The sequence below is a fragment of the Capricornis sumatraensis genome, chromosome 2 (assembly GCF_032405125.1).
Source record: "Capricornis sumatraensis isolate serow.1 chromosome 2, serow.2, whole genome shotgun sequence".
NCBI lineage: Eukaryota > Metazoa > Chordata > Mammalia > Artiodactyla > Bovidae > Capricornis > Capricornis sumatraensis.
The window spans coordinates 184,169,560-184,184,877 of NC_091070.1; the positions used below are offsets into that span (position 1 = coordinate 184,169,560).

The 15,318-nt window shown below is 39.6% G+C and overlaps 1 protein-coding gene across 3 annotated transcripts in view; it reads right to left on the minus strand.

The window, feature by feature from the left end:
• The window catches only part of PATJ (PATJ crumbs cell polarity complex component), a 364,628-nt gene that overhangs the window by 37,814 nt on the left and 311,496 nt on the right, over positions 1–15,318 (minus strand). For all 3 annotated transcript variants that reach the window (XM_068992464.1, XM_068992473.1, XM_068992482.1), the window contains 5 exons: positions 10,748–10,941; positions 7,065–7,212; positions 5,849–5,935; positions 2,386–2,500; positions 1,604–1,641 (listed from right to left, as the gene is read on the minus strand). In XM_068992464.1, coding sequence (XP_068848565.1) covers positions 1,604–1,641; positions 2,386–2,500; positions 5,849–5,935; positions 7,065–7,212; positions 10,748–10,941 — 582 coding nt within the window. The remainder of the gene's footprint in view (positions 1–1,603; positions 1,642–2,385; positions 2,501–5,848; positions 5,936–7,064; positions 7,213–10,747; positions 10,942–15,318) is intronic.

Sequence of the window (15,318 nt, forward strand, 5' to 3'; positions counted from 1 at the left end):
GAGTGGTTTGGGAAAAAGGACCTACAGGGTTGCAAGGCTTCTGTAGTTTTACCTGATCACTTAAAAATATACATAGGTCAGTGTGCTTCAATTTTACCTCGGTAAAGTTGGGAAAAGGAAAAAGAAAAGAAGGATCAAAAAGCCATACAAGAAAAAACTTCAACACCCTGTTTTCCAAAGTTTGTGCCCAGCTTCTATATGCATCTGAATGCATCAATAATAAAGCCCCACATGCAAATGGCAAGATGCGTTACATTGTAAAGTTTCTGCTCTGACTATATGTAGAAAAACAGGGTGGGTAGGAACTGGCCTTTTTATAAAAGCCTGTAAAAAAACAAGCAGCTGAAATGACTAAGAAAACAGAAAATGATATGCTATAAATCTTGGAATGAGAAATTTATGGAATAATTTGGTTATGTTCAAATTCATTATGATGTTTCTTTAATTTATCCATAATTATGCACATATTGGTACATTTTTACTTCCCCATCCAAGGAACATTTGAGTTGCCACTCTGCTGGAAAGATACTTGGAATAATCAGGCAGATTTAGTCAAAGTTGTAGCCAGTGATAAAGGATTCCACTTCCTGGACATTCCTGATGAACTAGGTACTCTGCTAAGTACACTGTGTGTATGACCTTATTAATCCAAACAACAAGATTTACCTTGAGAGGTGTTATAAGCCCAGTCTACAGATGAGCAAATTGAGCTTAAGTAACTCGCCGAAGGTCATAGAGCTAATAAATGGTAAAGTGTCTTTAAACATAACTCTAATTGAGTCCAGAGAACCCAGTTAAGCTGGATATCACTTTACTACAGCTGAACTATGAATACAACAAAGTCATAATTTTTCTCATTACTCTTGAATCCCAAATTTAATAATAATCATGAGCAAAATAAAAGTGCTTTCTAACACTCTGCATATCACACAGGAGTCTGAAAATTAGGATTTGATGACTTTATGAACTGAAATGCATCCTACACAGTCTTCTCTGGAGAGCAATTTAGCATTATGCATAAAAAGCCTTTAAAAAACAAGTGTGGATTTTGACCCAACAATTTCATTTCTAAGAACTAAGCCTAAAGAAAACACCCATGATATGAGCCAAAAAGAAAATACAAAGACATCTTTTGCTATAAAAGATGGCAAAAGTTGAGAAATATGCTACTGGTTTAATAAGAGGACATTGGCTAAGCAAAATTACAGCACACTTATATGATGGAATACTATGTTAACTGACAAAAATCATACCATATGCTGTCAAAAAATACTGACTTGCATGACTAAGAGTCCATGCTGTAAAGTAAAAAAGGCAAGCTACAACAGTACATCTAATTGATACCATTTTTTTGTTTGTTTTTATAAAACTTAAACATAAAAAATGAAGTGGATGGGATGCACCAAAAAATTCACAGTGGTCACGAATGTGCTTTGCTTTCTTTTTCTAAGTATGTCTGTGTTACACAGACCATATATTTACTTCAGTAACTTAAAAGAGCACACTAACAATCCAATACATTGTATTGAGGGGAAGATGTACATATTATGCAAATCCAAAACAAATCAGAAAAACAAACAAACAAAAAAAATCATTGACTTACCCTGATTATCTCAACGGCCCTTGGTCCCACATCTGTGTCTATAAAGAAGCAACAAATTAACTTTTTAAAAGTAAGAGATAACATATCTAGGATATAATATTGTCCCATGAAAATAGCATCATTTTCTAGGTCTTTAAGGAGAGAATAGTGAGGCAAGAAGGCATTATACCCCTTCTCAAAATTCTAACTGGCGACCATCTATCAGGGGCTAAGTCCTCTTTTTTTAACAAGTCCTTCTGCTTGAGATAGATGTGGCTGCAATCACTTGGTCTGACAAAAGCTGATGGACTGTAGCAGCGGTTGCCTGGAATATGGCGAGTAAATGGCTTGGAGGGTGAGCCATTTGTGTCTCACAGCACATTTTTCTGCCTTAATCAAAGATAACTTGACCCAAGGAAAGACTTAAAAACCCCCTTTGCTGCCCCACCCATGATGGGATATGCACTCTGACCTTCCTTGAGTGACCCATAATCTTTAAATTTTCTCTTTGGAAATGGTTTTACTTTATGAAGTACCTTAGATTTCTGCTTTTCTCCTTTCCATGTGTAAAGTTAAGGCACATTTCAAACACAGATCTCTATGGCTTTCCTTCCTTTAGAACAGGGCTTTCAGAAAGTTTGGGGCTCATGTGGCCGTGTTCAAAGGTTTAAAAACATTTTTGCTATACACCTGAAACTAACACAACATTGTAAATCAACTATACTCCAGTAAATTTTTTTTTTAATTTTTATAAAAAATTGGGTAACAGGATGGTTTTGCTGATGGTGTGTCTGAAGCAATACCTGAATTTTGGGGGGAAGGATCTGAAGCTCGTTTTGTGCCAACCAGGTTTTGCAGGCTGGTGATGACAGGAGCCAGGGCAGGATGGAAGCTGCTTTGTGTGCTATGCTGACTCCCCTGAAAAGGAAACTCAGTGGTCAGTTTTAGAAGTCCATACTTGTTATTACTGTTTTACTTGCTGAAGTAACCATAGCCATGTAATAGCAAATTCTGCGGAGACCAAAAAAGCAAACAAAAAGGAAAACTCACACTCCCTTTCTCATCACCCTGAATAACCCCATTTAACATTTGCTCCACTACTTTCTCCATTATATGTGCTTTTATATGTAGTTTCAATCATCAAGGTAGAAAGCATGCAGTAATTTCAGCTTTTTGTGCTCCACATGATTTCAGAAACATTTTCCTAGTGTGTTACACAGTGTTTACGTATGATCAGTTAATGACACTAAGTGTCAGTGGGGGGTACAGTTAACATTTATTTTCTTATTACTCAAATACATGAGCTATTTTGGTAGAACAAGCTCTGGCAATTGGTGATGGACAGGGAAGCCTGGCATGCTGCAGTCCATGGAGTCATAAAGAGTCGGACATGACTGAGCAACTGAACTGAAAGTGTAGATTAACAGGAACTTGATTATATAGAATGCCCAACTGTAAGAAAAAGCAGCAAATATCAAGGGAATATGTTATTTTAGGAATATAAAATTTTTTTTTCTCAAAGATTTTCCCAGTGTTGGTAATAATTCAGCTCAACCTGCTATACCTCCATTGTGCTAAGTCACTTCAGTCGTGTCTGACTCTTTGTGACCCTGTGGACCATAGCCCATCAGGCTCCACTGTCCAGGGATTCTCCAGGCAAGAATGCTGGAGTGGGTTGCCATTTCCTCCTCCAGGGGATCTTCCTGACCTAGGAATTGAACCCAGGTCTCTTATGTCTCCAGCACTGGCAGGCAGATTCTTTACTACTAGTGCCACCTTCATTACTGTCCTTTTAAATAAAGCTAATGTTAATTTAAATAAATTTAGATAATCCATAGTCATGTTTGGCTGGGGCTATTTAATGAAAATCATATGCACAGTGAAGATCTTCCCAATGTACACAACAATGACATTAATAATGAATAAAGAACTTTTTTTCTATCAAATTCTCAAGGTTATGCCTTAATTGCCTCAAAAATTTAAAGTAAATCTAAGACTACAATTATCACCTGACAAATTATAATTTGATCCATTTCCTTAGTATGATGCAAGTTGTTTAATATTTTAATGTTCCTTAAATATGAAACATTTAAAATTTATAGAAAAGTTGAATGATACAGTAGACATACCACCTAGATTCCAAAATTAATACTTTACTATATTTTCTTTGTTAGGGGAAATGTTTGGGAATAGGTTCCTCTTTTTCTCCGTCTGGGTCATGTGCTGGTCTTCAGCTCATGAAGATGCAGGACACTTCCTTTTCAAAGCCTGCTACTGGCTTCCTTCCCATTAGCGACGTATCAGTACAGATGCATTTCATGTGGGTCTTCCTTTTAAGGATAAGGTAAGGATAGAATATATTTGCTGTTTTTCTTCACATTGAATTAAACTTCTATCCTCTTAAATGAAAATTCTGTGTAAAGAGGTTAGAGAAAAGTATTTGGTACTTCGTCCCAGGTTTCCAAAATATGACAGCTCACATTTACCTACCAGATAAATGGTAATGGTGGGCTTTTGACATTTAATGGTAGAGTCTCTAAATTTGTTATCTTTGTATTTCACCTGAGTATGAACGTTATTAATCTCCTGGATGCATATATACAATCTTCAAGGACAGAAGTCCAGTTCTACCCACCACCCCACCTGTCAGTTCAAACCCTTTTTAAAACACCAGGGCTCCTTGTACCCCTTTGCACTTCTGCCTATGCTACATTCTGTCTGGGAGGCCTTCTCGTTCTCTTCAGTTTATCAGACTCCTTTTCTTCTGTGTCACCTTCATGTACTCTATAGGAAGAAAAATTTCATCTCCAGTGTTGTCTATTCTACATTGTAACCCCTATGTACAATGGGGCTTTGATGAAATCACTTAAGTTGAATCTTCCATTAAGGAAGAAGCCAAGACAACTAGTAGCTTCCCCAATGGCTCAACTAGTGAAGAATTTGCCTGCAATGCAGGAGATGAAGGAGACATCGTTCAGCTCTTGAGTTGGGGAGATCCCCTGGAGGAGGAAATTGCAACCCACTCCAGTACTCTTGCCTGGAGAATCCCATGGACAGAGGCACCTGGTGAGCTACAGTCCATGGGGTTGCAAAGAGTTGGACACAACAGAGCAATTGAGCCCACACCCCCAAGACAACTATTTTGAATCTCAAGTTCCCACTTTTGATACAAGTTTGATCAGAATTTTCACCATTTATTGATATCTAGAATCCTACTGCACCACTCTTTTAATATACATGATATTTGCTGCCCATTACATAAGCCAGAAATTCAAATACAACAACAAAAAGCCCAAAAAACTTAACGATGTTTACTCGGTTTGCTTGCCCTAAAAATTATCTAAGACAAGCCAAATAACCTGTGATTCTATCTGAACAATGGTATTTTTCTTCACTCATTTCCTAACATAAATGAGGCAAAAGGGGCAGCTAATAGGATTCCAGAAGCACCTGTGGGCTAACCATAAAATCAGAATGCCTTCCAAACAAAGGCCTTGGAGAGGTTTTAAGTCTAAGGAAATTAGAAAGGAGACCAAAAGTCATCATGCTTTTAACCTCAAAACAAAGGCCCATCTAATAACCCACAAAGGGGATTAGGGGGTCACATGTACATTTCTATAGTTTAATTATATGTGAAATAAGACTTAACTTATAGTCTACCATCTTGATTTTGTCAGACATCACAGTGAAAAAAAAATACAGTGAAATATACTTTGTTAGAAAAAAAAAGTGGCATTTACATCAGCATTGCAAATAAACATGAGATGTTTGCTAACCCACAAAATATCACCCACTAAGGCCTCCCTCCTACAGGAGAAACCCCCATACTTTGCTCTCCCAGGAATATACCATTAACTGCCCTCAGCATGTGTGAGTGGCTATTCACAAGTTAACTTTATAGCAATATTTAATTGAATGAATAGAACAATGTTGTGCTAATGAGGGTCAAATTGCCACCAGATGTTGTTCTTTTTTTAAATAAACACAGCTGTGTACATGCAATGCCTAGGCAATATAGAATAGTGGGAGAGAAAAGTGGTTCTAGGAAAATATTTGCAGGCAATAAAGGAGAGAAAAATATAGGGCTTAATGAGTTTCCATCCCACCTTTCATTTTTTATTTCAAACACATTAAAGTACACCAAACTTAGTGTCATGGATATGCTATATATTACATATTATTTCCAAACGATCATTTATGAAATGGGAAAATTTCTCCCAATTGGGACAGGTGAGTGAGTGAGTCTAACAGGAAGCCATCAGCAACCTGACTGTTCTGTGATGTCTTCCTCGAGGAGGTCCAGGAACCAGCTCGGAGTCTTCCAATCTCTAGCTGCACAAGTCCCTGCGCACACTGGGGAAGACAAGAAAAGAACAGGTGAGAAACAGTAGCACCTGTGTCCTAAATTATTATGGTAGTGCCTCCACTAATCTCTGCAGCCAAGAACATAAATGGCTGATGAAGGCCACAGGTAGAAAGGAAATTCAGTTATCAAAAAAAATCACGTGAGGTCACAAAAATTGATCAACTCAACACTACTCATCTCACGATTTCCTGACTTCTTCAAACATGTTAAAAAGATTATATTTCAATTCACCTCCTTTCTCTTTCTTTTTCCTTCTGATGAAAGCATTGGTGAACAGTGAAATGATGAAGAAAAAGCGGTGAAAAAGAGGATGGGAAAAAAATCAAACACAGAGATAATGACGGGTAATCTGATAGAAGTCCTCTCTTGAGTAATGACTGATAGTTTACTATTTTAGAAAATCAGGATTTTAAAAGAAACAGAATTCATTTATTTTGTAAAAGCTCCTACAACAACTATTATTTGTGAAGCAGAATAAGATACACCTGGTGAGAGCTGAATGGCCATTTACAAGGATTTTTATTCACCAGTTTCTTCCAAGGCAGGTAGGGTCCATGCAGCAGAAACAGTCAGTTGGAAGGGAATCTTGAGTCCCAGTCACTCTACAGCCTCAGTGAGAAACAGCTTGAGAGACAGAAAAACTCCTCAAGCACAGCACTGGTATCTGGGCATGCCACTCTACTTTGTCAGGACTTCATTGTGAGATGGAGGATTTGGTCTTCAGCATCTTTAATATTCTTTCAAGCAATAAAAGCTGAATTTGATGAATTCATGATAATATAGCCCAAGAGGAAAAAGGATACATTTTGTGACTCCAGGAGAACCTATCCCATCAAATGATTTTAGAGGACAACTGCAGGTACTTGGAATTCTCAAAAGTATGAAAAACTAGCTTAAATCCCCAAACAAGGTTCCCTTCAATCCTGTTAGTCAAAACGATAGCTTTCTTTAGGAGCTATTCCTAATTGGTCAAAATAATCAGAGATTAGGTCTCTAGTAAAAAACTAGCATCAATGCATTTTATAAAATTCAACACTTTTATAAAAAAGCTAAATTAGAACCACTCCCATTGGACTTGAGTTATACCAGCCAGGCAGAAATCAGCTACGGACTCACCTTGAGGATAGTAGCCACCGTCTCCTGAGAAGCACTTCTCATGTCCTCCCCATTCACAGATAAGATTTGATCTCCCTGAATTAATCTCCCATCAAGGTCTGCGGCTCCACCTTTCACGATGTCAGAAATAAACACTCCACTTCCATTTCTGTGAATACCATAAAGCAGAATAATGGCACAACCCAATATTTCTATGCTAAAGCTGAGATTACAGATATTCTTCCCAAATGATAAGCCTCACAGTGCCAACCCTTTAAATAGCTTATATATATTTATGTTGCCTATTATATTACTCACTTTCACTGGCCCAAGGGCATAATTTCTGCAAGAGGATAACTTTAGTGAAATGAAATGGAAATTCACTTTAAAAAACAGCTAACTACTGTTAGACACATTATTTCTTTAGCAATTAGCTCAATTATTATCCTCTCATCTGTTTCTAGTCTCTATCTCACTCTTCCTCTCTTTTCCTGCCTTTATTACTTTAAGGTTTTAATTATATTTATTTGATGAATAAATAAGTGTATGTCTCAAAATTCAAGAGGTCAAAAAGGGGTGACCTTGAAAATTTTCCCTCTCGTCTCTGTTCCCTGTCCCCAAATTCCCTTCTCAGAAATAACCAGTGTTTCACATTTCTTTATTATCTCCATGAGGCATTCTGTGTGCATGTGTGTGCTCAGTCACTCAGCTGTGTTCAACTCTCTGTGACCCCATGGACTACAGCCCACCAGGCTCCTCTGTCCATGGCATTTCCCAGGTAAGAATACTGGAAGAGGCTGTCATTTTCTCCTCCAGGGGATCTTCCTGAACACAGGGATTGAACTCATGTCTCCTGCATTGGAAGATGGATTCTTTACCACTGAGCCATCTGGGAAGACCAATGTTCTGTAGCTATATAAGCAATGCACGTGTGTATAGTACATATGTGTGTGAATGGATATAAAAGAACATATAGTCTTTTTTTTCCCTCCAGCTTTGTTTCTTTTAACTTTCTTTCACTTTACACACTTTGGCAATTGGTCTTTATTACCACTTAGAGCTTACCCAGTGTTTTGAGGAACTATTACTATTCATTCGGTTTAGTTCAGTTCAGTTCAGTTCAGTTCAGTGGCTCAGTCGTGTCCGACTCTTTGCAACCCCATGAATCGTAGCACGCCAGGCCTCCCTGTCCATCACCAACTCCCGGAGTTCACCCAGACTCATGTCCATCGAGTCCATGATGCCATCCAGCCATCTCATCCTCTGTCGTCCCCTTCTCTTCCTGCCCCCAATCCCTCCCACCATCAGAGTCTTTTCCAATGAGTCAATTCTTCGCATCAGGTGGCCACAGTACTGGATTTTCAGCTTTAGCATCACTCCTTCCAAAGAAATCCCAGGGCTGATCTCCTTCAGAATGTACTGGTTTGATCTCCTTGCAGTCCAAGGACTCTCAAGAGTCTTCTCCAACACCACAGTTCAAAAGCATCAATTCTTTGTTGCTCAGCTTTCTTCACAGTCCATACATGACCACTGGAAAAACCACAGCCTTGACTAGACGGACCTTTGTTGGCAACGTAATGTCTCTGCTTTTGAATATGCTATCTAGGGTGGTCATAACTTTTCTTCCAAGGAGTAAGCGTCTTTTAATTTCATGGCTGCAATCACCATCTGCAGTGATTTTGGAGCCCCCAAAAATAAAGTCTGACACTGTTTCCACTGTTTCCCCATCTATTTCCCATGAAGTGATGGGACCAGATGCCATGATCTTCGTTTTCTGAATGTTGAGCTTTAAGCCAACTTTTCCCCTCTCCTCTTTCACTTTCATCAAGAGGCTTTTTAGTTCCTCTTCACTTTCTGCCATAAGGGTGGTGTCATCTGCATATCTGAGGTTATTGATATTTCTCCCAGCAATCTTGATTCCAGCTTGTGCTTCTTCCAGCCCAGCATTTCTCATGATGTACTCTGCATATAAGTTAAATAAGCAGGGTGACAATATACAGCCTTGACGTACTCCTTTTCCTATTTGGAACCAGTCTGTTGTTCCATGTCCATTTCTAACTGTTGCTTCCTGACCTGCATTCATTTATTAGTAAACTGTTGATAGAAAATAGGTTATTTACTTCTCTAGCTACTGTAAGCAATGTGCAGTGAATAACATATCTACAAGCCTGTATTAAGGGTAAATTCCTAGTTGTGGAATTGCTAGGCAAAGAATTTTGAGAGCTTATATATCTGATCTTCTACAATAAAACCTTTTGTGCTAAGAATGTAAATGTTCCTTACAAACTCACTCTAAAGTGCTTATGTTGTATGAAGATTATTTCATCAATCCACTATGAGACAATAAATAAAAAACCATTACTCTAAAAGGACTCTCTCCAGGCACATGTATGATCACAACAAGAAAGCAAGCTTCAACATGGGCTCTGTCAGTTATTCTGCACCCATACGTGTCCTGAGTATGCTTATAAATATGAGTCTCAGCTCTTTTGTTTTGTAATACATTTCCAAAGTGATGGTTTTATGGTGTTGAAATAAAATATAAGATCATGAGTACACAGTACATGGCACAAAACCAATGCTCAAAAATGGTAGCTAATATCCTAATAATAGACCAGACCATTTGGAACAAAGCACTAGGCTAGTCAACAGAGGTCAGTGGGGGTACATGACACAATATATAAAACCAACTTCGATTCTTCCTAAGAATATGGTTGATACCATTTAAGGCTATATTGGGGCATCACATGAAAATCCTGCAGCCCTGTTGGAATAAATACACACTAGATATCTAAAGTCAGTAAACTGTGGAAGCTGGAACTACAGTTTCAAGATCTTACTGATTTCTCTAGTATATTAATACTATTCTGAAATAATTACTGCAATTCCTATCACATGGGTAAGGAGCATAGATTTCAAAAGAGTAGCCTGGTCACCAGGATCTACCTATATTTTTGGTGCAAGCTATTATTTGCAGGATATCTTTCTTAATAGAAGACTACTGTCATGAAGAATCAATGTCTCTTGACCATGTCAACTCAGCTAGCTTCAGTAACTCCTCAACTGGTTTAACAGAGTATGAAATTAACATGGCACTCCATGGTAGAGCAATTTTCCTAACCCAACACTGTATATGTAAATCTCTTTTTTGATACCAGCTGTTTCTTAGGTATGGTTGCTTTAATCAGCCCCTGCCAGCCTTAGATCTAAGTGACTCCAAGTAAAAAGAACCTTGTTGACTCTGTTTTTACTCTTTAAGAGGAAAAAAGTCGAAACAGTCTGGGTTGATTTGGGTTAGCTCAGAGGGTAAAGTGTCTGCCTGCAATGCGGGAGACCTGGGTTCAATCCCTGGGTCGGGAAGATCCCCTGGAGAAGGAAATGGCAACACGCTCCAGTACTCTTGCGGAGAATCCCATGGACGGAGGAGCCTGGTAGGCTGCAGTCCATGGGGTTGCAAAAAGTCGAACACGATTGAGTGACTTCACTTCAGTTCACTTCACTTTATCTTTATATGACATGTTTTTTGGCTAAGGTCTTGCTTAGTAACATGACCTATCTCATTCAAATAGTCATAAAAATGTTAATTTTAGAAATCACATCATTAGTTTATACATGGCTTTCTCTTTCAGTCTTTATCGGCTTTAGTCCCTAGAACTCTGAAGGAACAAGGCTGATTGATCCGGACTCTGACACCACTTCCTTACCGTTTTCCAACGATGCTCAAGCCCAGTCCTCGACCAGCCTTCTTCTGTAGATCCACGGGGAAGATCTCCAAGCTCTCCTCATCCCGGCAGTGCGCTTCATCTCTGTACACCACCAGGCGCACCTTCTGGGGGGTCTGCCTCAGGGCTGTGATGGCTTCCTCATGGCTGGCGCTCCGCAGGTCAGTCCCATTAACCTAGAACAACAGGCATCTGAGACGGGGATGCAATGGCAGAGACCTCTCTGCCTTCAGCAGCTCCTTGACCCGATCGGTGAAAAACCTCCAGAAATTTCCAGCCAGTCCCAAAGCACACAGGGAGTGCCCACTAGCAGTCATAGCTGCTTCAAGTACAATGGACGTGGCCCTTACACTCCCCTGCCCAAGTAACTACAGAGGGTAGGTTAGTCACATGATAATGCAATTTTAGGTAGCTGTGAACTTTACTACGGACTCAACACGAGACAGCAGGGACTACTTGGCTCATTCAATTGAGGTCAACGGGGAAATAAATATTAGTATTTGATCAGCATTTTTTGGATTCAGTTTGCTAATTGAATTTGACATCCTCACTCTTAATTGCTAACATCATGACTACTTCAGAACAGGCCAGGAGGAAATGAGCGGCTGGTATTTCTGACATGGTCAAATACTTTCTGAAGTCCACTGATTTGAATCTGGATCTAAGTGAGTATAGACAGGGCCATTCATTAGACAGCAAATATACTGGAAACAGCACTGAGTGAAACAGGCCTTGCTTCCAGTCGGTCATGTGAATCTGGGCAAGTTATGTAACCTCTGTGAAGCTCCATTTCCCTTGTCTGTTCAATGGAAAGCATAGCCAACTTATTTTTCACTTAACAAATAGTTGTGTTGTTGTTGTTTAGTTGCTAAGTTGTGTCCAACTCTTTAGCGACCCCATGGACTGTTCTGTTCATGGGGCTGAACAGAACACCAGGCTCTTCTGTCCATGGGATTTCCCAGGCAAGAATACTGGAGTGGGTTGCCATTTCCTTTCCCAGAAGATCTTCCTGATCCAGAGATTGAAATTAAATTAGCCTTTTATGAGCATTTACACGAACTCTCTGATACTATTACCATTTTACAGGTGAGGAAACTGAGGCATGCAGAGGTTAAGTGACTTGAGCAAAGTTACACAGCTAGGACATGGAGGGGCCATAATATGAAACCAGATTATCTTTCCAGTCATAGTCTCTATACCGTGCTGCCTCATCTCACTCTTAGACTTTCCCCAGCCACAGAGAAAGTCTAGTATGGATGTTGCTAAATCAATTTGACACATGGGCCTAATTGATGGACACAGTAACCCAGACTCAGAAGAAGGGAGTCGTAGGCCCCCTCTTCAAGGTCATAGTTAGGAAAAGAGCCAAACCAAGGAAAGGATAGGCCCAGGCCATGGGCCAGTTTCTCTCAAGATGTTGGTCTCAGTCTGTGTGGCTTGGGCATGTCCCATCTATCTCTGGACCGCCATTCCTTCCTCTATACAATGAGGGGCTGGGCTAAGGCTTTTCCACTCCTAACATTCCAAAGACTCACTACTTGTGCTTAAAGAGTGATTACATAGATGGGAGAAAAGAGGAATGAGCCCTTCCTGGAGAAAGTGACTTTTGAGTGATTATTTATAGTTGATGCTGTGAGTCAAGAAAATATTTAAAGGCCTAATTTTCAAGCTGCTTTTTCTTTTCTGATATATCTTGGTGGGTTTGTGAATCACTTAGATTAACAACACCCAGAATAATAATAGTTAAGCGTAGGTTTTAGGTATAGATGGAATTTGCTTTGAATGCTGATTTCAACTTACTATATGAAACCTTAAAGAGATAACTCAAGTCTGCCTTCCATGAATTAGAGGAGATAATAACAACAATCATTATAGTATCTATATACTTTGTTGTGAGGATTGAATGAAATAAACCCTGTAGTACGTTTGGCACAGGACTTGGCACGTGGTTGACAGAAAATAGAAACATATTTTACAAGGAGCTGAAGTAACTACAGTCAGGGCTGGTGCTCAGTGACAGCATTCGCTATTACTTCAGGGCCATGATCACACTTCCTTTGTTTACGAGGTAAACCCACAGACAAAGGGGAAAACAATGTCTCCAGAAAATGTGGTCTGAGCTGATTATTTTCCTGTATTCCAATAGATGGCACACAAGACCACTTCTGCTACTCAACTGAAAAATAGTTACCTCCATGGATTGAAGGTGAATTCTCTAAGCCTCTAAAATACCCTTTTAAAGGCCTTAACAATTATGCTTTTAATTAAAAGCACTGTCATTAAACTCTAATATTACAAAAGCAATTCACTCTAGATACCAGCATCAAGATGTCTGTTCAAATTCAAGTGATCTGTTGCAAGTTCAAAGTTTTCATTTTCTCATCTGTGAATCGAGTTGTTGCTGTTTAGTTGCTCAGTCCCGTCTGACTCTCTGTGATGTCATGGACTGTACCCCGCCAGGCTCCTCAATCCTTGGGATTTCCCAGGCAAGAATGCTGGTGTGGAATCCCATGAACACTAGAGTGGGTTGCCATTTCCTTCTCCAGGAGATCTTCCTGATCCAGGAATCAAACTCATGTCTCCTGCATTGGCTGGCAAATTCTTTACCACTGAGACACCACTAAATGCACCAATAATTGTAAGAGAAACATTGCTGAGTGGTTAGAATATGGTACAGTGATGTATTAAGTGCCTTACATAAGCCCCAGATGCATTATTTAGAATATTGATTGTAAAGGATGAGGAGTGGTAACAGCAGGGCTTCTTGTTTGAGAAGGATTATAGGAAGCCCCAGCTGTCAATGGGGGTCTATCATGTCCCTGGAGGAGGAAAGGCATGTGGGGAAACGGGTGAGTTGCTGCTTTAGAAGGAAAGAATAACCAAACTAGGCCAGCAGCTCCTCATTATTTTATTCCACAGGGAAAACCAGGTATTCGCTCTCTATTCTTTCTTCCCCCACTTGCACAAAAATAGAAGAGGATAATGGGAATAGAGGAAGGGTAAGAGGAGGGACTGACCCTTAAAAAAAAGAACCAGAAAGAAAACAGCCCATGTTAATCATAGAATCATAAATCTTGCCAGGCTATTATTTCACTATTTACTTGTAAGCAAAATCTGGCTTGTCCTAATTTAACATAAAACAATAGTATAAAACCATGGAAGGCCAACTGAACTATCAGGGGTTGAGCTACCAGTTGGTAAAGAATCTGGCTGCAATGCAGGAGACCCTGGTTCGATTCCTAGGTTGGGAAGATCTGCTGGAGAAGGAATAGGCGATCCACTCCAGTATTCTTGGGTTTCCGTTATGGCTCAGCTGGTATAAATCGCCCACAATGCGGGAGACCTGGGTTTGATCCCTGGGTTGGGAAGATCCCCTGGAGAAGGGAAAGGCTACCCACTCCAGTATTCTGGCCTGGAGAATTCCATGGACTGCATAGTCTATGCTGTTGCAAAGAGTCAGACACGACTGAGCAACTTCCACTTTCGCTTTTCATGAAGGCCAGGCTGCACCATGCAGAGAACTCTCAAGAGCAGAAGGGCCATTGTTCAGAAATGTATTACCAAAGTTTGCCTGTCTTCTTCTTGAGGCAATCTCCAGACCCCAGGCTGATTAGGCCTCATTATGGCTCCATATACAGCAACCACAATTAGAACAAGCTCAAATGTGGAGTCTACAGCTACTTAGGAAGGAAACGTGTTCCCTGACCAAACTGAGAGGTACATTTCTTAGCTAAACACACAATATGCTTTTGTGACAAGATCCTGCCTGGTGTAAGAGAAGAGCCTGTCTGGCTATCTTTAATGAGAAGTGTAGACCATCCATCCACGCTGGGTAATATAATTCGGCCAGATGCCAGGAAATGGTTTAGTTGACCTTTCAAATTCTCCTTGCACTTAAAACACATTTGCTTTCTTCATGCTACTCTGTCCTGAGTGTTCACTTGTACATGAATATATTTTATGAAAGAGAATGGCTACAGCTGAGAGTCTATTCAAAACGAGTAGATAAATTAAAATTTTCTTCTTTTATTGAAGTATAACTCACATACATACATATTTAAAATGTACATATTTAAAATATACAATTTATACTGTGAATTTATACCTGTGCAACCACTGCCACAATAAAGCAATGCACATATTAGATTTAACTCCACATGACTATTACAGAAAAATTTGTGGGGTTACAAATCATGTTAAGTATCAAGGCCTGTATGTATCTGTACTCTTTTGAATATTCAATCTATTCCTCTATAAAGCCAACTATGATAGTACCAGTTAATTAGAAAATCTACAGAGGGGGAAAAAAAACTCTCAAAACTCCTGACCACCAAAAAATGGTGCTGTATGCTAAAGCAGTCACGCCAATTCCCAAAGAGGCTACATTTATTTTTCTAACCTCATACACTTGCACCTTAATGAATGCACTGGGAATATGTCCTAATCCAATGATGAAGCACAGTAAAGGCCTGCAGAGAAACCCTATAACTTGCCCTGAATTTAATATGCAGTCAGCCTGGTCTCTCTTTTAACTCCTTCTTGCCTGTGTTTTC